This window comes from Nannobrachium achirus (assembly GCF_963921795.1).
Source record: "Nannobrachium achirus genome assembly, chromosome: 6".
In the NCBI taxonomy this organism is placed as follows: domain Eukaryota; kingdom Metazoa; phylum Chordata; class Actinopteri; order Myctophiformes; family Myctophidae; genus Nannobrachium; species Nannobrachium achirus.
In genome coordinates this window covers 12,215,633-12,242,650 of record NC_137815.1, presented here as the reverse complement: position 1 = coordinate 12,242,650, position 27,018 = coordinate 12,215,633, and the positions used below count along the sequence as shown (strand labels likewise).

General features: G+C 43.3%; 1 protein-coding gene across 1 annotated transcript in view; it reads right to left on the bottom strand.

The window, feature by feature from the left end:
- slc25a26 (solute carrier family 25 member 26) overlaps window positions 1-27,018 on the bottom strand; it is a 185,667-nt gene that overhangs the window by 145,266 nt on the left and 13,383 nt on the right. Inside the window, exons 4-5 of the mRNA XM_080728507.1 lie at window positions 7,086-7,190; window positions 5,581-5,628 (exon numbers count right to left, since the gene is read on the bottom strand). Of these exons, the coding sequence (XP_080584633.1) occupies window positions 5,581-5,628; window positions 7,086-7,190 (153 nt within the window). The remainder of the gene's footprint in view (window positions 1-5,580; window positions 5,629-7,085; window positions 7,191-27,018) is intronic.

Genomic DNA, 27,018 nt, shown 5'->3' with positions numbered 1-27,018 from the left:
CTGCTTCTGGGGGGTCCCTGGAACAACATATTTTGAGATGGGGGTCCGCGTCCAAACAATTGTAATCTTGGGGGTCCTTGATATGAAAAAGTTTGAGAACCACTGATTTAGAAGAAGGATTTAGAAGTCGGGTCAAAGATCGGGTCACAGATATTCAAAGACTTGCACGCATTTTCAGGATTTTTCAAAAACAGCAGATCTACAAGCTCGCAGCGCGGCACCGACAGTTAAAGCATAAAATAATGGTTAAGGTTGTTCAAATCTAACGTTCCGGGTCTTTGAGGGTTAACCACCTTCAATCCGGGAACGTGGCGCCGTGGCGTCCCTATTTGGCATGTCAGCATAGCGGCAAATCTTCAAAGATTGTCAAAACTAGCAGATCTTCATTCTTACACTGTCGTCACGATGCGACGCATTGTGAGCTTTAAGACTAGGCTATTTTTCTAATGTGAAGAGCGAATATATAGCCGAACGCCCTCCCCCAAGACCCAATCAGAAATGACTCGAAAAGGGAAGGGTGGGAGGCACAAATACACAGAACGAGAGGACCCCAATTAGTGGTGCCGGCAAGGTGAGCAAACCCATCTTGACAGGGTCGCACGTCTGAACAGGGGCGTCAATTGGGTATGGCAGGGGTATGCAGCTGCCATACCCTGGGCCAAGGGGGGGAAATAAAAGTTACTTTTAAATATAAATCCATGAATGTCTCTTTGTCTATCTACAAACGCTACATTTAACAAAATGGTCACTTTAGCAAGGTATTATAATTATATTCTCCACACTTGTATTCTCCCCATCTTGACAGAACGGTATATTCCCAGGTTCCGCAGGTCAGCTGCACAGGTGCAATGCATTATTGTTAATTGTGGCACGTTTACTAAACATGCCAAGTTTAGCTGCACTTGAACAACCGTTCCAGGCTGCCATATCCAGCCCAAGAAACCGTAGAAACGGGGGGGAAAAATAAAATGTACTTCTTAAACTAAATGTATCATGCCTGTTGCTAAGGTATGGCAACATGACTGGTGTCTGGCGCGCGTACAAGACACCAGTCATGTTGCCATACCTTAGCTTTTTCTGAACTGACGCCACTGCGTCTGAAGCACAGCATTGGGGAGATAGTGGAGGACGCTATGGGGAGAGAGAAAGAGAGAATGAATTACCTTCCTGACACACGTCAAAGCCAATCAGCAAGGAGTATCCCCCCCCCAAAAAAAAAACACCACTGTTCTTTTCATTTCATCCGCTGACGTTAGTATGCACGCGGCCCGTGCGCGCCACAGCCTCCAAATGTATTCATTTATTCAGTGCCCCTCGGAGAAATCAGAAATCTTGTTGTCCTTCTTTTTTTTTCATCCCCGGGACCGTCCAGATGGAATTTGCCGTGAATAACATCGGTTTAGTGAGGCAGAAAATAAAGTACAGGCTAGCACAGCGGTAGGGGACTAGATTACACCCACATCCCCCTCCCCTACTCCTCATCTAAAAAAAAAAAAAAGGACGAGTGTCACCTTCATATGCTACTTTTGTTTCTCTCCGGTTTTCTTTTCCCCAATTCTGTTGAAAGCGCTGGCAAGGTAAAACACGCGATCGGTGGTATAAAAAGTACTCAATTCATATAGTGCAGGGTTCCCCAATAGGCGGCCCGCGGGCCATTTGCGGCCAGCGGGGGGCTACTGTCTGGCCCCCACCAACCTCAGTAATAATGGTGGTATAAGAGCAGCAACAACACTAGTATATCATCATTGTCGGGTGGAAACCTCGTATCTCCAAATTTGTACGTTCTTTCGCAAAGTAAAGCCCTGCTTCTTCATACAAGGCCGTCGCACAAAAGTAGTGAAAACAGCAGATCTACAAGCACACAACGCCTCGCGGTGCGAGGCGTTGTGTGCTTGTAGATCGACTGTTTTCCCTAGTTTAAATCATTTTTAAAATGATACCGTAAATGCAAAACGAACGGTTTTGGACATACAAGATTTTCACCCGACAACAACGATATCTGAACTGTAGCGGGTAGCGGGAACGCCACCGTCGCCCCCTGCAATGTTGTGGCCCTCGGCTTGGTACCCTAGACATAATTCGGCCCTTGGGGAAAACTAATTGGGGAACCCTGATATAGTACAAGTATCAGTAACACTGATATAGCAATATACCAGTAAGACTCCCTAATAAGCGACTGTCAGGTCGCATACACAAACTTTAGAAGGCAATGGTAGCCAATCGGGAGGGAATATGGGAAATGGGACATATCCATGTTGATGACATGACCTTAGAGATATTGTGTACCGCTTTGCGTGATTTTAGGGCAAAATCTGTAGGAGCAGTGTCCAAAAATGTGTCTTGCAAGAATCTGCTTCATGGTGGCGCTAGGAGAGGGCCATGTGAGAAATGAGAGGTTATGGTTTGGCAGCCAAGGAGTGCATGTGCAAAGTTTGGCATGGATCGGGGCAACGGAGATATGAGATGGTGAAAAGTGTGACGTGATGGACAGACTGATGGATGTACAAGTATCAGTACCACTGATATAGCAATATAGAAATAAGTACAAATTCTGTATTCAATTCTGTATACAAAAGTATTGTCATTAACAGTTTGCCAGCCGAAATAGAATGGTTGTTGGTAGATTAGCCGTGAAATTTCTATTATTATGTTATGATCTGAACCGCATTCATTTTACCAGACATCCAGCGCTATATCACGTGGTCTTCATCCCCCATTACCATACCGCGATCCCCCCTTGTTTACTCACCACAGTTCCCTGTGAAATTCTCAATCTGCATTGGCTTAGAGTGGGGGATTCGGCCGACACATCATGTCCCCGTGCGTTTCGCGTGCGCGATCCGTTCATGTATGTAAATGTCGCCTCAAATAATCCACGTGTGACTCAAGAGTAGAAATGAACAGTTTCGCTCGCATAGCCCGCAGCACTGCTGCTGTACTAGCAATGGTGTATAAACAGTAAACGGACGGCAGCAAGGAAGCTTAAGGAAGGAATGGACCTGACGTCACTTCTGCTTCATGTCAGAGCAGCCATGAGCTATCGATGGACGAGCGGTAACTAGGGAAGGTTAGACGATCGCCGATTTTCGGATAAAAATCATTTATTTCAGTTTTAATGACACAGTACGGTAAAAGACGGCGCGGCATCGACACCCTTGCTCAGATGTCCGGTATATTCCGGTTTTAATATTAAGGGGCTCCCCGTGGCTTGGAACTGTACTCAAAGTACCAAAAGTAAAAGTACTCATTACATAAATAAAATGTCCTGTTTCACAAGTTTTCAAAATGTATAAAAAATCTTTTGAAAATAGCAGATCTACAAGCTCACAACGCATCGCAAAGTGACGGGTTGAAGTGGTAAATGTACGTTATGTAATGATATTCAAAATCTTTGAATAACTAGTAACTTAAGATTACTAGTTACTAGTGGAGTAGAAGTAAAAGTACTGAAAATTGGATACACTCCGGTAATTTAAAAATACCTCAAAATTCTACTAAGGTACAGTACTTGAATACATGTACTTGTTACTTTCCACTACAGCAGTGGCGGAAAAAGTACTCACATTTTATACTTAAGTAAAAGTATCAATACTGCAGTGTAGAAATAATCAGTTAGAAGTAGAAGTCCGGAATTCAAAATGTACTTGAGTAAAAGTACAACCAAAAGTAAAAGTACAAAATGTTTGAAAATAGCAGATCTACAAGCTGACAACGTGTCGCATGTGAGCTTGTAGATCGGCTATTTTCAAACAGCCAAGGTATAAAACATGGCTAAAGTAGTTAATGTATGTTTCATAATATTATAGTTTATATCTGCAAAAGTAACTAGTAACTAAAGTGTTCAAATAATTGTAGTGGAGTAAAAGTACAGTGTTTGGAACCGAGATGTAGTGGAGTAGAAGTAAAAGTATTGGAAATTGGAAACACCCAAGTAAAGTACAAATGCCTCAAAATTGTACAGTACTTAAGTAAATGTACTTAGTTACTTTACACCACTGCCCCTATAGTACTTCTCATCCTAAACAGGAGGGGGGAAGAGAAGATGGAATGTCACCTTCATATAATACTTTTATTTTTCTCCAGTTTTCTTTTTCCTAATTCTGTTGAAAGCACAAGCAGCAGGGAGAGCTGGCGAGGTAAAACAAAGCGATGGGTCTGTTCGATTGGAATCTCTTTGTTATCAACCATGCAGGAGCAATTAAACAGGAGACCCTGATCCGTTTCATTACAGAAAAGGTCGGCGCCCCCCCGATGAGGGAGAGCAGCTCAATGTTCATTTTATCCTGAGCTTTTCCTTTGTTTTGCATTTCTTCTAACGGCGCTAATTGCATTAATTAATCCATTCAGAACGGGTACACATTATTGTGTATCATTATTTTATGCTTTAACTATTGAAAAATAGCAGATATACAAGCTCACAGCGCGGCACCGAGTGCCGCGCTGCGAGCTTGTAGATCTGCTATTTTTGAAAAATCGTGACAATTAGAATTTTGATTCTATGTGTCTTTTTAATCCTTCTAAGACTTTTTGAAAAACCTATGTTTCTATGTCAGCAATCTGGCCAGCCATCGTCAAAGAAAAGGTCCATTTCACTTAACTGGAGCTCAGTTAGTCTGTTCTTGAGAGACTCTCAAACCTTTTCATGTGAAGGACCCCCAAAATTATATTTATTTGGTCACGGACCCCCATGTCAAAATATGTAGTTCCAAGGACCACCCAGAAGCAAAATTTGAGTTACAAACGTTCGCTTTGAAAATACATATATTCAAAGATTTGCACACATTTTCATGACTTTTTCAAAAATAGCAGATCTACAAGCTCGCAGCGCGGCACTCGGTGCCGCGCTGTGAGCTTGTATATCTGCTATTTTTCACTGGTTAAAGCATTCAATAATTCTAGGCCCTAAATGGGTTAATCAGAAAGCGATTCCAACAGGAGGGAAGCCGGTCTAATAAAGTAATTGTACAAGATCAAAGTGGAGAGAAAAAGAAAGGGGGGGATCTATGCATCAGCATTTCCAATCTCTCACAAGAGCCCCAGAGAAATTAAAAAGCTTTCAATCAAAAGTAATGGAAAAGGCTGGCGATATTTTTCCTTCAAAACTCTTTCCTGAGGAGTCAAGTAATTGCTTCGAGTTATCTGATGGTGAAACTTGAGTGTAAGACGTGGTCAAATATTATTACTATATGTGTTTTAGATTGTTTGAATGCTTTATTGCAGTGTATAATAGAAGTGAGACAGGAATCCAAAGGCAGAGGAGAAACATGGGAGACAGGACGGGAGTTCGATTTAAACGTAGGTCCTCGTGTCAGAAGTAGACGTTTTTTCTTTTACATCATGGAGGTTCGAGCTTTGTTTTGGAGGTTTCCAGACGAATATTACGATCTGTGCACTAACTGGAGGAGCCATCTGTGGTGACTCTTCGAATATTTGAGCTTCACCTGAAAATGCTGTCTGACGTTGAGCTATAGATATCACCACCAACACGTCTGTCTGTTGCTTATGACACGCATGGTTTGTACATGAGAGAGAGAGAGAGAGAGAGAGAGAGAGAGAGAGAGAAATAAGGGTGAGCCCTACCTCTCTGAGAACAGTACTGCCGAATCCTCTGTACAAGCCTTGAACGCCCTGCAGCAGGGGAAAGAGAACAAGTGACACACACACACACACACACACACACACACACACACACACACACACACACACACACACACACACACACACACACACACACACACACACACACACACACACACACACACACACACACACACAGATATAGTTCAGCATAGATCAGTTCAATCTACACTGTGTCAATTTGTAATTTGTACACTCTCAAGAGTTACCGATGGACATTACAAAAAAAAAATCCATAAATTAGAAAACAAATGTTTAAGTAGTAGTAAAAAATAGCTGATCTACAAGTTCACAAAGCGGCGCAAAGTGACATGTTGTGAGCTTGAAGATGTCCTATTTTTACTATGTCCCGGGCAAATCCTAGCATTGGCTGCTATGGTCACTTTTGATTTGGAGACTGTACTATTTTGATAGTTGTGCTTAAGGACACTTTATGTATAATATATATGTATATTTTATTTGTTCCCTCCCTTGATGTACCTTGCTCTTTACTGTACTCTGTTCTTGTTTTTCATGTATCTTTTTCTTACTTCTCTGTAACTTTGTAAATAACCTTATACTGCTGTGCTGCCTCTGGGCAACTGATTTTCCCCCTTGGGATAATAAAGGTATCTATCTATCTATCAATCTAAACGTCTAATTTCTCTTTTGGGTGTCGACCTGAGAAGTTTGGCAACCTGTCCACTAATAGTGCTCATGTCATGCATGTGTATGTGTACCTCTCCTCTGAGCGTGGACAGCAGGGTCTGGTAGGTGTGGTGTGTTGGTAGGTGTGGTGGTAAGTGTGTTATGGTGGTAGGTGTGGTGTTATTAGGGGATAATTATCGTTGAGACGATACAATGTCTCCAAGATATGCCTTTTCAGAGATATCATATATATCGTGATACAATGAGGGAGCCTTGTAAAAAATCCTGTTTAATCGTTAATACAGAGATTCATTGTAGAATTCAATTTAAAGCTGAATTTTGGTCTAAATCAGTAGTTCTCAAAATGTAAAATGTCAAGGTCTCCACTTAACTCTGACAGTATACAAATGAAACCAAATGGACCCGTAAGGGTCCATTTGGTTTCATTTGTATACTGTCAGAGTTACATACCTGTAAAGTTCAATTTAGACCTCCCAAAATGAACCCAGAGAGTCTAGTTTTTGTCAAGTAACTTGAAAAATAACCATAAAAACCAACGTGAAAAAGAATCGTGATGAAATCGTATATCGTGATACAGCTTGGGAAAAATATTGTGATATTGTATTTTTCCATATCGCCCACCCCTAGGTGGTAGGTGTGTGTGTGTGTGTGTGTGTGTGTGTGTGTGTGTGTGTGTGTGTGTGTGTGTGTGTGTGTGTGTGTGTGTGTGCCTCTCCTCTGAGTGTGGACAGTAGGGTCTGGTAGGTGTGGTGTGGTGGTAGGTGTGTTGTGGTGGTAGGTGTGTGTGTGTGTGTGTGTACCTCTCCTCTGAGTGTGGACAGCAGGGTCTGGTAGGTGCTGGAGGACGGCGAGGCCTGGGTCCGCTGCTTCACCACCTCCGTGGGGACCCGGATCAAACACGCCACCTGGTGGACAGACACAGATACTGTAAAAGCATGTCACACATTATTATATTGTCGCTGTTGAGGCAGAAACCTCAGAAATCTCTATGTTTTGGCAACGCAAGGCAAGGAGAGCTGCATGGTCACACAACACTAGGGATGGGACGTTAAGCAATATTATAGTTTATCGTGATAAAAAACACTCACAATAATCGTATCGTGGAGATTTAATTCATTGTGATAGCGTCCTCCGTCATGCACTGGGATCAATTCTCCTTTTATTTGCCGAGCTGCATATCCGGTTCCACTTAAACCCTCTGTAATTGGTAAAAGGAACTTAATGTCTTTGCCAAAAACGCGACGCGTTGTGAGCTTGTAGATCGGCTATTTTTTGGCAAATGCTCCACCTAAGGATAATGGATTTTAATTATTGTGATAATATCGTAAATAGAGTAGTGAAGTGTGACGTAATTTACACATCCTACCTGGTTCGCGGTTTTCTTCAACCATTCTGAATTGAATTCCCATAGACCTTTTTCATATGGTGTCATATAAGAATTGTGTTCCAATTATAAACAAATGATCTCAGCAGTTTGACTATGAAGAATCAACTGATGGTGAGAAAACTCTAATGTTACTGTCGCCAAATTAGTTACATTTTCGCTAGAAACAGGCTTTATCAAATATGAGTGGATGACTATCATAAACCATACAGAGCCACCTCGCCGACAATATTGCAAAGACTGTTTGATTATTTTTGGACCACAATTGCTTATATGAGACGATTTTAAGATGACTCAATGTTATTCTCCATAGAGAATTACTTCCGTGGAACCAGGGGTATGAGTGAGTCACGTCATGACTTCACTGTTCTATCGCGATTTCTTTTGTCACAATAATCGTGACATGAAATGTTCATATCGTCCCATGCCTAACAACCACACTACACAGTCTTAACCGCATGGCACACCTGAGCAACAGGTCAAAAAGGTCAGCGTTATCAACACACACCCACAGGTGACAAGCTAAAACACAGTTAACCATCTTTCAGCAAAAGACGACGTCCAGCCCCAAACCCCTCCATATGTCAGCCAGGATACGGCCTGCCAGCGGCTCCTGGAGATGAACATGAATATGTATGCCTCATAACTCCCATCAGCCCCGAAAGGCGGGCGGGCGGGCGGGCGGGCACAGCTGACCACCTGGCCACTTCGTTTGCCCATTTATACCGTTTATACCATTATCCTGGCTGTCGGCACGAAACCTCTTATCTCCATGTTAGGGATGGGACCATGTGAAAATGTCATGTCACGATTGTTGTGACCAAAGAAATCGCGATTTACGATATTATCGCGATAATCGAAATCCGTTATCCTGCGGTGGAACATTTGCCCAAAAATAGCAGATCTACAAGCTCACAACGCGTCGCATCGCGACACGTTGTGAGCTTGTAGATCGGCTATTTTTTGGCACTAAGAGATTTGGTATGGGAGTGAAAAAAAGACTGTATCAAGTACGTATATTATAAGTACATTTTACCAATAGAGGGTTTAAAATTCAAATGGTACCGGATATGCAGCTCTGCAAATAAAAGGTGAATTGAGACGGACGACGAAAAATGTAATCTCCACGATGGGATTATCGTGAGTGTTTATTATCGCGATAAACGATATTAATATCGCTTATCGTCCCATCCCTAACCAAAAGTAGCAGATCGGCTTGCAGATCTGCTACTTTTGATATTTATGAATTTGAATGCTGAAAAGTAACAGTTTTGGACATATGAGGTTTCCAGATGTATACGTAACCGCACCGGAAATGCTGCTAGGAAGCGGGCAATCTCAACAGAGCCACACGCACGCACGCGCAGAGCACACGCACGCGCGCGCACACACACACGCACGCGCACACGCACACACACACCCATACACACGTGCCATCATCTTCACCACCTCCCTGGGAGGCTGGACGGGGTGGCACTGGCACTGTCACTGGCAGCAGGTGTGTGTGTGGTGGAGGACGGTCATGATGAAGGGTACCCTGATCTCCTCCTGCCCCCAAATACAGCCCACCCCCTGCCCTTCCCTTCCTCTTGATACCAAGAGTGCAACACTTAATTGAATTGATGGATTTAATGGATTATAAAAGAATAATTGATATTAAAGAAGCCCTAATGTGACTTTCCTCGTCTACCCCGGATTTGAACCTGGTTTCCTGCGCAACTGCTGGGCTTGGAGATCTGCTATTTTTGGCTAAGGTTCTCCGAATATGGACGCTAGGGTTCAAGATAAGTGGTTAATATAAAAAGAGAAAAAATCACACAAAAATCACACAAAGATTTGGAGGACCCCCTGTAGTAACTCTGAGGACCCCCTGTTGAAGACCCCTGCTGTAGGCTGTGTGAATTTCCCCATTCAAACAGATCAAAAAAGGGGGGGTATTTAAGGTCAAGCGATATAGTGTTGGGAGGAGTGGTGTTAACAAAGTGCTACTAATGAATTCTGCACTGTATGGAGGGGTAGAATGCAGATTGAAACATTACAGTAGTAATGTTTCATCCGCGGTGAGGGTTATTGTTGTGGCTGTGCCTGCGCTGCGCTTACACAACTCCTTATGTTGAAAGTCACCGTATCGAGCCGGAGCAACGATTAGCACAAGCGTTGCGTGATTTCACTTCAAACGGGCTGACCTGCTCAGCGTCCACGGCTCATCAAAGTGATTCCGTCACGTCCCTCCTTCAAGAACAAAAGGTCTTTAAACGAGCGTCTAAGGAGAATGTCATTCCCATTAGTATTCCAGGTGAAAACCCCCATCACTCTTTTGGAGCCGCCCTCCGCCACAAGATGTACCGCGGTGCGACAGTGCCACCAAGTGGCCGGAACAGCATCTGCTGCACTGGTCCCCACCTCTCTCCTCCTCGCCCATAACCCCCCCATCTGAGGCAGGATCCATTTGAAAACATCTCATTTGCTCTCCCTTTGGCCGAGTCGCTGTTTATAATACGTTGTACAATCATGTTTCAGCCTCCCGACGCAATTCTCCAAAGGACTGGAATAAGATGGCTACGGGTTTTTTTCAACAAAAAAAAAAAACTTAAAAGACACTTATGGAATCGGGTCAAAATATTCAAAGACTTGCACAAATTGTCATGATTTTTTTCAAAAATAGCAGATCTACAAGCTCGCAGCGCGGCACCGAGTGCCGCGCTGTGAGCTTGTAGATCTGCTATTTTTCAAAAGTTAAAACACAAAATAATAATACGGAACAATGCGTACCCGGTCAAAATTGGTTAAACGAGCGTCTAAGGAGAATGTCATTCCCATTAGTATTCCAGGTGAAAACCCCCATCACTCTTTTGGAGCCGCCCTCCGCCACAAGATGTACCGCGGTGCGACAGTGCCACCAAGTGGCCGGAACAGCATCTGCTGCACTGGTCCCCACCTCTCTCCTCCTCGCCCATAACCCCCCCATCTGAGGCAGGATCCATTTGAAAACATCTCATTTGCTCTCCCTTTGGCCGAGTCGCTGTTTATAATACGTTGTACAATCATGTTTCAGCCTCCCGACGCAATTCTCCAAAGGACTGGAATAAGATGGCTAAATAGAAAGAAAGTGGCTATGACAAGTAATTACTGGTGTAATTGGATGGGGAGGCTGGAGTGAGTTAACCCATTTCAGGCCTAGAATTATTGAAGGCTTTAACCAGTGAAAAATAGCTGATATACAAGCTCACAGCGCGGCACTCGATCTGCTATTTTTGGAAAAAGTCGTGAAAATGTGTGCAAATCTTTGAATGTATGTATTTTTAAAGCGAACGTTTGTAACTCAAATTTTGCTTCTGGGTGGTCCCTGGAGCTAAATATTTTGAGATGGGGGTCCATGGCCAAATAAATATCAGTTTGAGGGTCCTTCACATGAAAAAGTTTGAGAACCACTGACATAGTGGTCTCTCAAGAACAGACTAACTGAGCTCCAGTTAAGTGAAAAGGACCTTTTCTTTGACGATGGCTGGCCAGATTGCTGACATAGAAACATAGTTTTTTTCAAAAAAAACCTTAGAAGGATTCAAAAGACACTTATAGAATCGGGTCAAAATTCTAATTTTCACGATTTAAAAAAAATAGCAGATCTACAAGCTCACAGCGCGGCACCGAGTGCCGCGCTGTGAGCTTGTAGATCTGCTATTTTTCAATAGTTAAAGCATAAAATAATAATACACAATACTGTGTACCTGTTCTAAATGGGTTTAAGAAGGCTCTCTCTCCCTCTCTCCCGTCACCTCAGAGGACCGGGCAGAATGTAGCGGAGAATCATTACGGCCAAATAAATGAAGGATATTGTTTATTTGGGAGGAGGGGGGAGGGTAATTTGACACGCTGAGGAGGAGGGTGAAGATAAGAGAGGGAATGGAAGATACAAAAAATATCTCTTGCCTCAGTGCTCTGAAAACCCAGGGGCGTCACCACCAAATTCTGGGCCCTGGGTACAAGGATTCACTGCGGGGGCCCCCCATGAATGTTCTTCATAGGGGGGAGGGGGGTTTAACCCATTTTAGACCGGGAACGCATTATTATGTGTAATTTTGTACTTTAACTATTGAAAAATTGCAGATCTACAAGCTCACAGCGCGCTGCGAGCTTATAGATCTGCTATTTTTTTGAAAAATCGCGATTGTTTGGGTCAGTGGTGCTCAAACTTTTTCATGTGAAGGACCCCTAAAATTATATGTATTTGGCCACGGCATACAGGCATACAGCTCATGAAAATCAAACATCCATATCTCAAAATATTAGAATATTCCACACAGCCACTCAAAAGAAGGATTTATAACACAGAAATGTAAAAGTTCTGAAAGGTTATGTTAATTTATGCACTCAGTACTTTGTATGGAATACTTTTGAACAAATTCCTTCATCAGTGGGGCGTGGCATGTAGGTGGTCAGCCTGAGGTACTGCTGAGGTGTTATGGAAGCCCAGGTTTGCTTTTATAGAGGCCATAAGCTCATCTGTGTGGTTGAGTCTGGTGTCTGTCATCTTCCTCTTGACAACACAACACAGATTCTCTGTGGGTTTCAGGTCAGGCCAGTTTGCTGGTCAGTTAAGCCCAGTAATACCATGGTCACTACACCAGTTACTGTAGTTTTGGCTCTGTGGGCAGGTGCCAAGTGCTTCTGGCTAAAGGAAATCATCATTTCCTTAAAGCTTGTCAACCTACAGAAGCGCAAAGTGCTCTAAAATCCCCAGGTAGATGGCTGTGTTGACTCTGAACTTGATAAAACACAGTGGACCAACACCTGCAATACAATGCAATGCTGGTTTTGCCCACACTGCGTTTTATCAAGTTCAGAGTCAAGACAGTCATCTACCCAGGGATTTTAGAGCACTTAATGCTTCCGTAGGTTGACAAGCTTTATTGAGATGATGATTTATTTTAGCCAGAAGCACTTGGCACCTGCCCACAGAGCCAAAACTACAGTAACTGGTGTAGTGACCATGGTATTACTGGCCTTAACTGACCAGCAAACTGGCCTGACCTGAACCCCACAGAGAATCTGTGTTGTGTTGTCAAGAGGAAGATGAGAGACACCAGACTCAACCACACAGATGAGCTTAAAGGAGTAGTTCACCCCCAAAATGACTTTTTTCTATTGATTAGAAGACAAAAATGTGATATCAATAAATTTACCCCCATTGATTCCGGATGGTGACCGGTTTCGAAACGGGTCCCCATCCGGAATCAATGGGGGTAAATTTACTCTAATCAAATTTTTGTCTTAGGAATGTGACAAAAAACAAAAAATATTATTGAACTCTAGTCTCCATGGCGTGACTAATCAATCGAAAAAAAGTCATTTTGGGGGTGAACTACTCCTCTAAGGCCTCGATCAAAGCAAACCTGGGCTTCCATAACACCTCAGCAGTACCTCAGGCTGACCACCTTCATGCCACGCCCCACTGATGAAGGAATTTGTTCAAAAGTATTCCATACAAAGTACTGAGTGCATAAATTAACATAACCTTTCAGAACTTTGACATTTCTGTATTATAAATGCTTCTTTTGAGTGGCTGTGTGGAATATTCTAATATTTTGAGATATGGATTTTTGATTTTCATGAGCTGTATGCTATAAAAATCTAAATTAAAACAAAAAAAAAACTTTGAATATGTCACTGCATGCACAATGAATCTAAACTATATGAAAGTTTTAAAAAATCTATTATGTTACAGAAGAAAATTAACTTTTACACAATATTCTAATTTTTTGAGAAGGATCTGTATATTCAAAGATTTGCACACATTTTCACAACTTTTCAAAAATAGCAGACCTACGAGCTCACAGCGCGACACTCGGTGCCGCACTGTGAGCTTGTAGATCTGCTATTTTTCAATAGCTAAAGTATAAAATAATTAAGGCCCCTCCACCTTGGGCCTCAGTCCCACTTTGCCCCCCCTTGTGACGCCCCTGCTGAAACCAATGGCGAGAGAGGGGAGTCGGTGATAGATAAGGAGTCGGGGTGCTAACAAGCTGAGAGGAGAGGCCCGCGAAGGTTTGGATTAATATGGCTTTCTTTAATGGCTTGGGAAGGGACATAAGAAGTGGTGAGAAGTCTTGTTTTGACTTTGTTTTGTCCTCTCGACTTCATGCCATGTTTTAGAGGGGTTGGTTGCAAAGCAGGAGGATCTGTCAGGATGACAAATGTCTGTCTCTTTGCCCAGTGCCTACGTTGTGTTTCGGCCGTCTTTTCTCTGTGTCTGCCTGCCTGGCGTTAACAGGGCTTGTAAAGCTGTGATAAAATTGTCGCCGGTCTTCTAACATCCACCTGCCGTGCCATTTGTCTTTATTTACGAGCTATGTTGTGGAGTCGTCAGGCGGCCTTAACTCATTGCATGCCAGGCCCGATAGTCCCGAGATTATTTCAATGTCTTTCCCTGCCAGGCCCGATAGTCCCGAGAATTTCCGCCATTTTGAAAAAAAAAAAAGATTTTTTTTTTCAAAAAATATTTTTTTTCAAAAAAAAAATCTGACCCCCAAAAATGTAGTAGGCATGATAGAAATCGCGAAATTGCATGTTTAACCCCCATAGCAACCCCATCTATCAAACATGGCAGCCATCTTTGTTTACATTTTAGGAAAACATAATGGCTTCTATCTCATGAATGCCTGAACGGATTTCCATTCGGATTTTTTTGTTTGAAAGCTGTGAGCAATGTGGACACACGTGGTGCATTATCTAGGCATGGGTGTGCATGATCCGTGCACTATGAATTACATGGAAGTCTATGGAGACCAGAGGCACCGTAGAGTACGAAGGTATGTTAAAATGGCGGGGAATGTGTTAATGAGGAGGGGGTCCGCCCGCCTGCGGTCCGAAGTTTGCACGCTTCCCTTGGCCCCGCCGTTCGTAAATCCAAATGACGGAACCGTGTTTTAAAATTTCCCAGTAGTGTTTGTTTTTTTTTACTTAAAGGGATATTCCACTTTCAAAAAAACTCTGCCTTGCTTGGGTCTGCCCCCCAGGCTCAGGGCCTCTCCACATACACACCCATTGTAACTTCAAACTCCATTTTAACCACTAGAAGCTGCGTCTAGTCGGCGACCTGGCCAACTCGGGAACGATGTAAATAGGGAATGAATGCCCCGCCCTTTAATGCAAACCCCATTATACCTGTTGTCATAGGACCCGTTTTGACCATCTGTTTGCCTGTGTCCATTTTATGTCCATATATGGAGATCACTGCAGATATAGTTCTGGGTCCATTTTATGCCCATATGCCCATATATGGAGATATCTGTCTATTTGCGTCCATTTTATGCCCATATATGGAGATCTCTGTATCTGTCTGTCTGTGTGTGTCCCTTTATGCCCGTATATGGAGATATCTGTTTATCTGCGTCCATTTTATGCCCATATATGAGATCTCTGTCGCTTTTTGTTTGTTTCTTCTTTAAGCAGAATACACAGCCTGCTTAAATCTGCATCATTCAAGTCATCCTCCCAGTCCCACGCTTTGTCGCTTGTCTTATGTTTGTCTTTGTCTCTTTTATTTTCTTTTTTGGAGCGGACCCCATGAATGCCCCATCCTTTAATGCAAACCCCAATATACCTGTTGTCATAGGACCCGTTTTGACCATCTGTTAGCCTTTGTCCCCACCCTTTAATGCAAACCCCAATATACCTGTTGTCATAGGACCCGTTTTGACCATCTGTTTGCCTTTGTCCCCTTATGCCCATATATGGAGATCTCTGCACACACAGTACCGGTTGCGGAAAACTCTGATGTCAGACATCAGCTCCCCATTCGGGGATTCATTTTATGCCCATATCTGGAGAACGCGCGTGCCGGTGGGAAGAACAGTTCTCGAGATTCACATACATACATACACATTCACAGAGATTTTTTGTTGACTCATGTGGCGTACGTGATGTCAGAGCCTTTTATGAAGTGATGTCACAATGAGTCAGCGATTGTGCCGATTTCCTCAGGAACAGCCTGATGTCAACAATCAGCTCCGCCATCTGTTTGCCTGGGTCAATTTATGCCCATATATGGATATATCATACCCATATGGAGATATCTGTATGTCTGCGTCCATTTTATGCCCATATTTGGAGATATCTGTATCTGTCTGTCTGTGTCCCACCCTTTAATGCAAACCCCATTATAACTGTTGTCATAGGACCCGTTTTGACCATCTGTTTGCCTGGGTCCATTTATGCCCATATATGGATTTATCATGCCCATATATGGAGATATCTGTATGTCTGCATCCATTTTATGCCCATATATGGAGATCTCTTCCCTTTGGGCGGCCAATCGTCTAGTCGGGGACCGGCCTACTCGGGAACGATGTAAATAGGGAATGAATGCCCCACCCTTTAACGCAAACCCCATTTATTTATTTTATTTAGTTTGTCAGCGTCCATTTTATGCCCATATATGGATATCTCTGTATCTGTCTGTCTTCATCTTGAGCAGTATACACAGCCTCTTTGCTTTGCCACCCGTGGGGAATGATGCCCCTCTACCCATGGTTCGGTTACGTCATACTGATGACATTCAATACGTAACCATGGCATTTTTTGTTGACTCATGTGGCGTACGTGATGTTTGCCCATATATGGATATCTCTGTATCTGTCTGTCTTCATCTTGAGCACAATGAGTCAGCGACCATCTGTTTGCCTGTTTGTCTTCATCTTGAGCACAATGAGTCAGCGACCATCTGTTTGCCTGTTTGTCTTTGAGTCAGCAGAAGTGATGTCAGAATGCCCATATGCCCATATATGTAGATCTCTGTCATAGGAGTGTGGGGTCATGTGGTGTACGTGATGTCAGAGCCTTTTATGAAGTGATGTCACAATGAGTCAGCGCTTGTGCCGATTTCCTCCGGAACAGCCTGATGTCAACAATCAGCTCTGCATAAGGAGATTCCGAACGTTTCGCGCCGGTTTCGGAAAACCGCACATCGGGTCGGGTCGAGGCCCGGCACTGCACTCCGCGCCACGGCGGGGAACGCGCGTGCCGAATCTGAAGCCGGTGAGACGAACGGTTCTCGAGATACGCGGATTACATACACACACGCAGAGATTTGTCGCATTTATAGATAGATGATAGATTAATTAAAAACACACATTATTTTTTCTGGTGACTCATACTACCCCCCTAATATGTGAGCAGGCCGTGTTTTTTCGATAACATTTTTCATTTATTTTTAATAATTTATTTTGTATTTAATTTTTCTCATTTCCCCAAAAAATTATTAAAAATAAATGAAAAAGGTTATTGAGAAAACACAAGCCTGCTCACGTATTAGGAGGGTAGTATGAGTCACCAGAAAAAATAATGGGTGTTTTTAATGAATCCATCATGGTTAAAATGAAGTTTGAAGTTACAATGGGTGTGTATGTGGAGAGGCCCTGAGCCTGGAGGGGACAGGTAACATTTACATCAAATATCTAAATATTGAATGAAGTAAATTAAAACCTGTTCAGGGTCTTCATAAAAGCCTGATTAGATGATAAAGTGACCAAAAGTTTTTTTGAAAGTGGAATATCCCTTTAAGTAAAAGTATAGTGCGATGTAGTAATACTCTGTTAGGTAAAGTAAGCAAAAGTCTGGAATTCAAAATGTACTTGAGTAAAAGTACAAAAGTATTGATATCAAAATGTACTTAAAAAATCAAAAGTAGAAAATAGTTATTATGCAGAATTTTTCACACAAGTTTTCAAAATATTTCTGAAAATGGCAGATCTACAAGCTCACAATGGGTCACATCATGGCAAAGCATTGTGGAATAAAATGTACAATATTTGCCTCCGAGATGTAGTGGAGTAAAAGTAAAAGTGCCAAAAACTGTAAATACTCCAGTAAAGTAAAAGATACCTAAAATCTTTACTTAGGTACAGTACTTGAATACATGTACTTAGTTACTTTCCACCACTGCCCCTATCGCTCATCCTATAATAGATAATAGAAAATGATAAATAATATGAATAACCTTCATATACTACTTTTGCTTCTCTCCAGTTTTCTTTTCCCCAATTCTGTTTAAAGCACAAGCAGGGAGAGCTGGTGAGGTAAAACAAAGCGATGCGTCAGTTCGATTGGAATCTCTTTGTTATCAACCATGCAGGTGCAATTAAACAGGAGAGCGTGATGCGTTTCATTACAGAAAAGGTCCCCCCCCCCCCCCCCCCCCGACGAGGGACAGCAGCTCAATGTTCATTTACTTGAGTAAATGTACTTAGTTACTTTCACCATCTTTGGACTGGCCAGAAGGGATGGGACGATATGACAATTCACGATTATTGTGACAAAAGAAATCGCGATTTAGGATATTATCGCGATAATCAAAATCCATTATCCTGGGGTGGAACATTTGCCAAACATACGTAGCAGATCTACAAGCTCACAAGAAATTTAATAGAGAGTAAAAAAAAAAGACTATCAAGTACCTATATTAAGTACATTTTATCAATACTTGAGGGTTTAAGTGGTACCAGATATGCAGCTCGGCAAATAAAAGGTGAATGTATCTCAGTGCATGACGGAGGACGATATCACGATAAATTAAATCTCCGCAATACGATTATCGTGAGTGTTTTTTAATCTAATCACGATAAAACGATAATATCGTTATCGTCCCATCCCTACTGGCCAGTGAACAAGAGAATGTAAGAGGCGGCTGGGAGCTCAATCATGGGCTTTACTCCGGTAAACGGAATGGGAAATTAACTCTCAAATACCTGGAACGCGCCCGAGTCGCGTTAGATTTTAACCACTTTAACCATTATTTTATGCTTTAACTATTGAAAAATAGCAGATATACAAGCTCGAGCTTGTAGATCTGCTATTTTTGAAAAATAGTGAAAATGTGTGCAAGTCTTTGAATATCTTTGACCCGATCTTTGACCCGACTTCTAAATCCTTCTTCTAAATCATGTTGTTCTCAAACTTTTTCACGTCAAGGACCCCCAAAATTACTGGTATTTGGCCACGGACCCCCATCTCAAAATATGTTGTTCCAGGGACCACCCAGAAGCAAATAGTTGATTTACAAATGTTCGCTTTTAAATAGATATATTCAAAGACTTGCAAAGAAAAATCATGATTTTTCAAAAATAGCAGATCTACAAGCTCGCAGCGCGGCACTCGGTGCCGCGCTGCGAGCTTGTAGATCTGCTATTTTTCAATTGTTAAAGTGGTCAATAATCCTAGGCCTAACTCACAGCACATTATCGGCGCGGCCGGCAAATCAATCTGGGGCGAGTAAAGAGTCATTACCTCCCACTGTCCTGCCTCCCCCTCGGCCCATCGCTCTTCCCCGGCTCCTGGGCACCCGGCCACGGCGGGTCGGTCAATCACTGCTGCATTATCATCCTCCAGACAGCAGCACAATGTGCAACAGGTGAAGGACGACGTGTGAAACGTGTGCGCTGCGCTCGTAGGGCTGTCACGGTTGTGACGTTTCTTTTCGCTTGCCAGACGATTAATTGTCGCTCGAATTTGATTTGCGATTTACACATTGAGCGGTGTGAGTGGTGTTTCTGTCATTATGGAACTTTATGAATAAAATTTACATTTCCGTTTCCCGCTTTTAGATTTTCACAAACAAAAGTTGTACGGGGAAGACATGACAAATTACTTTAAACTTAAAAAAAAAGATGAATAGCATAAATAACGATGCGGTGCGTTTTGAGCTTGAAGATCTGCACTTTCCACTATTTTTTTTAAAATGTTTGATCATTTTTAACACTAGAAGCTGGGCCGCCCTTCGGGCGGCCCAGCGTCTAGTCGGCGACCTGGCCAACTCGGGAACGATGTAAATAGGGAATGAATGCCCCGCCCTTTAATGCAAACCCCATTATACCTGTTGTCATAGGACCCGTTTTGACCATCTGTTTGCCTGTGTCCATTTATGCCCATATATGGAGATATCTGTATCTGTCTGTCTGTCGGCGTCCATTTTATGTCCATATATGGAGATCACTGCAGATATAGTTCTGGGTCCATTTTATGCCCATATGCCCATATATGGAGATATCTGTCTATTTGCGTCCATTTTATGCCCATATATGGAGATCTCTGTATCTGTCTGTCTGTGTCCCTTTATGCCCGTATATGGAGATATCTGTTTATCTGCGTCCATTTTATGCCCATATATGAGATCTCTGTCGCTTTTTGTTTGTTTCTTCTTTAAGCAGAATACACAGCCTGCTTATTTATGCCCATATATGGAGATCTCTGTATCTGTCTGTCTGTGTCCCTTTATGCCCGTATATGGAGATATCTGTTTATCTGCGTCCATTTTATGCCCATATATGAGATCTCTGTCGCTTTTTGTTTGTTTCTTCTTTAAGCAGAATACACAGCCTGCTTAAATCTGCATCATTCAAGTCATCCTCCCAGTCCCACGCTTTGTCGCTTGTCTTATGTTTGTCTTTGTCTCTTTTATTTTCTTTTTTGGAGCGGACCCCATGAATGCCCCACCCTTTAATGCAAACCCCAATATACCTGTTGTCATAGGACCCGTTTTGACCATCTGTTAGCCTTTGTCCCCACCCTTTAATGCAAACCCCAATATACCTGTTGTCATAGGACCCGTTTTGACCATCTGTTTGCCTTTGTCCCCTTATGCCCATATATGGAGATCTCTGCACACACAGTACCGGTTGCGGAAAACTCTGATGTCAGACATCAGCTCCCCATTCGGGGATTCATTTTATGCCCATATCTGGAGAACGTGCGTGCCGGTGGGAAGAACGGTTCTCGAGATTTACATACATACATACACATTCACAGAGATTTTTTGTTGACTCATGCGGCGTACGTGATGTCAGAGCCTTTTATGAAGTGATGTCACAATGAGTCAGCGATTGTGCCGATTTCCTCAGGAACAGCCTGATGTCAACAATCAGCTCCGCGTAAGGAGATTCCGAACGTTTATCTGCGTCCATTTTATGCCCATATATGAGATCTCTGTCGCTTTTTGTTTGTTTCTTCTTTAAGCAGAATACACAGCCTGCTTATTTATGCCCATATATGGAGATCTCTGTATCTGTCTGTCTGTGTCCCTTTATGCCCGTATATGGAGATATCTGTTTATCTGCGTCCATTTTATGCCCATATATGAGATCTCTGTCGCTTTTTGTTTGTTTCTTCTTTAAGCAGAATACACAGCCTGCTTAAATCTGCATCATTCAAGTCATCCTCCCAGTCCCACGCTTTGTCGCTTGTCTTATGTTTGTCTTTGTCTCTTTTATTTTCTTTTTTGGAGCGGACCCCATGAATGCCCCACCCTTTAATGCAAACCCCAATATACCTGTTGTCATAGGACCCGTTTTGACCATCTGTTAGCCTTTGTCCCCACCCTTTAATGCAAACCCCAATATACCTGTTGTCATAGGACCCGTTTTGACCATCTGTTTGCCTTTGTCCACTTATGCCCATATATGGAGATCTCTGCACACACAGTACCGGTTGCGGAAAACTCTGACGTCAGACATCAGCTCCCCATTCGGGGATTCATTTTATGCCCATATCTGGAGAACGCGCGTGCCGGTGGGAAGAACGGTTCTCGAGATTTACATACATACATACACATTCACAGAGATTTTTTGTTGACTCATGCGGCGTACGTGATGTCAGAGCCAACAATCAGCTCCGCGTAAGGAGATTCCGAACGTTTCGCGCCGCTTCGGGAAAACCGCATGCCGAGTCGGGTCGAGGCCCGGCACTGCACTCCGCGCCGCGGCGGGGAACGCGCGTGCCGAATCTGAAGCCGGTGGGACGAACGGTTCTCGAGATACGCGGATTACATACACACAGAGATTTGTCGCATTTATAGATAGACTAGAAGCTGGGCCGCCCTTCGGGCGGCCCAGCGTCTAGTCGGCGACCTGGCCAACTCGGGAACGATGTAAATAGGGAATGAATGCCCCGCCCTTTAATGCAAACCCCATTATACCTGTTGTCATAGGACCCGTTTTGACCATCTGTTTGCCTGTGTCCATTTTATGTCCATATATGGAGATCACTGCAGATATAGTTCTGGGTCCATTTTATGCCCATATGCCCATATATGGAGATATCTGTCTATTTGCGTCCATTTTATGCCCATATATGGAGATCTCTGTATCTGTCTGTCTGTGTCCCTTTATGCCCGTATATGGAGATATCTGTTTATCTGCGTCCATTTTATGCCCATATATGAGATCTCTGTCGCTTTTTGTTTGTTTCTTCTTTAAGCAGAATACACAGCCTGCTTAAATCTGCATCATTCAAGTCATCCTCCCAGTCCCACGCTTTGTTGCTTGTCTTATGTTTGTCTTTGTCTCTTTTATTTTCTTTTTTGGAGCGGACCCCATCTGTATCTGTCTGTCTGTGTCCCTTTATGCCCGTATATGGAGATATCTGTTTATCTGCGTCCATTTTATGCCCATATATGAGATCTCTGTCGCTTTTTGTTTGTTTCTTCTTTAAGCAGAATACACAGCCTGCTTAAATCTGCATCATTCAAGTCATCCTCCCAGTCCCACGCTTTGTTGCTTGTCTTATGTTTGTCTTTGTCTCTTTTATTTTCTTTTTTGGAGCGGACCCCATGAATGCCCCACCCTTTAATGCAAACCCCAATATACCTGTTGTCATAGGACACGTTTTGACCATCTGTTTGCCTTTGTCCCCTTATGCCCATATATGGAGATCTCTGCACACACAGTACCGGTTGCGGAAAACTCTGATGTCAGACATCAGCTCCGCATTCGGGCATTAATTTTATGCCCATATCTGGAGAACGTGCGTGCCGGTGGGAAGAGCGGTTCTCGAGATACGCGGATTACATACATACATACACATTCACAGAGATTTTGTGTTGACTCATGTGGCGTACGTGATGTCAGAGCCTTTTATGAAGTGATGTCACAATGAGTCAGCGCTTGCGCCGATTTCCTCCGGAACAGCCTGATGTCAACAATCAGCTCCGCATAAGGAGATTCCGAACGTTTCGCGCCGGTTTCGGAAAACCGCGAGTCGGGTCGGGTCGAGGCCCGGCACTGCACTCCGCGCGGCGGCGGGGAACGCACGTGCCGAATCTGAAGCCGGTGGGACGAACGGTTCTCGAGATACGCGGATTACAAACAAACAGACAGAGATTTGTCGCATTTATAGATAGATGACGATTATGCAAAAGATTTAAGTTTACAATGTATGTAATAATTGTGGACAGGCCTATTATGCTTGCAGGCACCACTCATCTAATTAGAGTTAGTTGGCTCTGAGATGTACTTCCATTTGACCATCAAGAGTATCTGCCAAGGTGTCTACAGAAGGAGAGCTTGGGCTCCACCATATGGTGAAGCTGCAGGCTAGACGGCTGACACAAATGTCTAATCTGTTGGATGTCACTGAGCAGACTGTCTAACAGTGTTGGATGTGACTGAGCAGACTGTCTAACAGTGTTGGATGTGACTGAGCAGACTGTCTAACAGTGTTGGACGTCATTGCGTGGCACGTTTACTAACAAGTTTAGCTGCACTTGAAAAACCATTCCAGGCTGCCATATCCAGCCAAAGAAACCGTAGAAACCTGTGTAAAAAACGGACAAAGGTCTTTTTTTTTTTTTTAAACATTGTGAAAATAGCCGATCTACATGCTCACAACGCCTCGCACAATAGAACCGTGTTATCCAAAATGTAATACCTATTTTCCATGAGGACTCCCATCTTTGCCATACCCTAGCCTTTGCTGAACTGATGCCACTGCTTTTGGCAAAGGAGTTTCATTGTTTTTGCCGCTTTCAAAACACAGACATGTTTCCAAGAGCCTATCCACACCGCGAGAGACGCGAGCGATGAAATCTCATTCAAATACAATGAGACCGTCCTGACAAACCATGTCGCAGAGTCTCTATTTGAGTGAGGTTTTGCGGCCATGTCCGCCCTCAAACACTTGTTTATTTTTATTTATTTATTTGTTTTTTTTCTTTGAATATTGAGAGGAGCGTTATGTAAGGGGTTTTCAAAGTGCGTGACGGGGCACCCTGGGTGCCGCGAGATCATTTAATAATATTTGGAATGTATTTGGACACACAAATATTTAGTATCATTTTAAACAAAGTTATTTTCAGTCAGTTCTAACCAAAATGGCTATTATCTCAATGTTTTCCTCGCAACATAAGCACTAAATATCGTCACTGTCGGGCAGAAACCTTGAATCTCCAAGTTTCAAATGTGTACGTCTTTTGGTAAAGCAAAGCCCTGCTTCATCATACAAGATTGTCGCACAAAACTAGTGAAAACAGACGATCTTGTGTGCTTGTAGATCTGCTGCTTTCACTATTTTAGTACATTTTATAGATGATAAATACAAAACGAACGGTTTGGGATATAAAAGGTTTCAAACGATAATGACGATATGCTATGAAAATTATAATGTAGGGGTGCCTCGGATAAAAAAAAAATGTATTGGGTGCACTGAGTCAAAAGAGTTTGGTTTGCTTTATATGTGTCGTTTCAAAACGTAGCAAAAACTACAGCAAAGCCCATTTCAACCCACCGAACCCCGGCTTTGATCACAGGCCGATTCTGAAGCCAGAGGAAGGCACGGGGCGACGCCAAGAACAGTCAAAGAGGACCGAGGAGGAAGGGGAGGACAAAAGTAGTGGGACGGGCCGGGGCGAAAAAAAAAAAGGAGAAAAGACAGCGAAGAGACAGGAATACTGTAACGTCTCTCAGTTCCAAACCAACGGCCGATAAATCACAACGCGTGGTGTTTGTTTGGGGGGGGGGGGGGGGGGGAGCCGCGATGCATGGATTATTCCTCCGTGCCAAGTTAACCCTGAAATACCTGGAACGCGCCCGAGTCGCGTTAGATTATAACCACTTTAACCATTATTTTATGCTATTGAAAAATAGCAGATATACAAGCTCACAGCGCAGCACCGAGTGACCTTGACCAGATCTTTGACCCCGACTTCTAATCCTTCCTCTAAATCAGTGGTTCTCAAACTTTTTCATGTCGAGGACCACCAAAATTAGATTTATTAGACCCCGCGGACCCCCCCATCTCAAAATATGCTGTTCCAGGGACCACCCACAGAAGCAGAGATTTGAGTTACAAAAGTTTGCTTTGAAAAACACATATTGGAAAATGTGCACACATTTTCACGACTTAGCAGATCTACAAGCATATCTACAAGCTCGCAGCGCGGCACCGTAGATCTGCTATTTTTCAATAGTTAAAGCATTCAATAGTTCTAGGGCCTAAACGGGTTAAGTGGCTGCCAGTTTCACACACCCCACCTCCTCTCCTCCCCCTCCGCATCTTGCCATGTCACACTGTATTTGCCACAACATGCTCCCACAGATGGGTGTGGGAGGTGGTGGGGGGGGGGGGGGGGGGGGGGGGGGGGGCAGGGGGGTGGTTTACAGATGCGAGGGGAGAAGCCCCCGCCGCAGCCTGGCCTTGACAAATGAGCTTTCAGGGCAGACGTCAGGCGAACGGGAATGAAGATAAATCTGATCTAATGGCTGGATAACAGCCGGGCTAGAAGCTGACAGACGCCATCAGCTTACACATTCTTTATCCCGTTCGGGGCCTATAGCAGGGGTCTTCAACAGGGGGTCCGCGGAGGTACTGCAGGGGGTCCGCGAAATTATTGAAAAAAAAAAAAAAAAAAGATTTCAAAAAATGTTTTTTTTATTTATTTTATTTCTTTTATTAATTTTTTCATTTTTCACATTTATGTTAAAAAATAAATCATGATTCTATCCATTTTGAATAGCTTGAATACATGATTAGGCCTACTATGCAATTGACAGATTGTTGATATTATTGACATTGGTTCTCAGTTAATAAGTAGTATGTTTAGAAATGGTAGTGGTACGGCCCACCCTGCTCGCTGTAACTTGTACATGTTTAAAATAAAAAATATGTCGTAGCCCCGACCCCCCCACCCTACGAGGTGGTAGGGGGTCCCTGCTCCATCTCCCCATCAGTTTGGGGGTCCCCGGCCTAAAAACGTTGAAGACCCCTGGCCTATATAGGATTGTTTTAGTGCTTTAGCTATCGGAAAAATAGCAGGTATACAGATATACTTGTATATCTGCTATTTTTTTGTTGTTGAAAATTCATGAAAATGTGTGCAAATCTTTGAATATATGTATTTTTTTAAGCGAACATTTGTAACTCAAATTTAGGTTCTGGGGTGGGGGACAAATACATATCATTTTGGGGCGTCCTTGACATGAAAAAGTTAGAGCACCACTGACGAAAAACATGTTTTTTTTAAAAAACCTTTAGAAAGATTTAGAAGACACTTAGGGGCCTTTTCCACCGGCAAAGAACCAGTTCTGGTTCTTTCTCCCGCCTATGGGATGAACCAGAGGTGAGCTTTCCCACTGAGAACCGAGTTGGTTCCGAACCGTAAAAGTTGGTTCGGAACCGGAACCACAAAATCCTTGGTTCCTCTGGTTCAATCTGATTCAATCTGGTGGAAACGCAAGCCGGTTCGCAAGAACGAACCAAGGTTGCAAGAAAGTTGAACCGGCACTGGTTCTGGAACCAAGGTTCTTTTGGTGGAAGAGGCCCCTATAGAATCGGTGCCAAAATACATTTTTTTCTCCAAAATAACTGATCTACAAGCTTGCACTCGGTGCCGCGCTGTGAGCTTGTATATCTGCTATTTTTGTAATAGTTAAAGCAATGGTTAAAGTGGTGAAAATCTAAAGTGACACGGATTTGCGTTCAGGTTGAAATGGCTTATGGAAGAGCGTCCCGATAGCCCCCCCCCCCCCCACCCCCCACACACACACACACACACACACACACACACACACACACACACACACACACACACACACACACACACACACACACACACACACACACACACACACACACACACACACACACACACACACACACACACACACACACACACACACACACACACAGACGCTGCCAGCCAAAGGGAGGCATTTCTCTTATCGTCTTCGTATACCTCTCTGGCTCCGCTGATTTTGTGACATCCGATCCGTTTCCCTTTTCTGGATTTGTCTTCGGGGTGTTGCGACAAACAGCGATTAGCCCCCCAGTCGCCCCCCCACCCTCCCTCCCCCCTCCAAGCTGCAGTGAGAGAGTCACTGTGTCAAGTGGGGCAACACCGGCATGAGCACCGGTCTATTTACTTCCTGTAACTAGGCTAACAAATAAAACTGATCATATAGTCTACATAATAGCCTAATACCCTATGCTCTTATTTTGAAATCCACGGTTTTCAGAGGAAGTGGTTTAATTCTACCATCATAACATGCTGGATACAATTCATTTCGTTACAGCTTTCAAAAAAATTA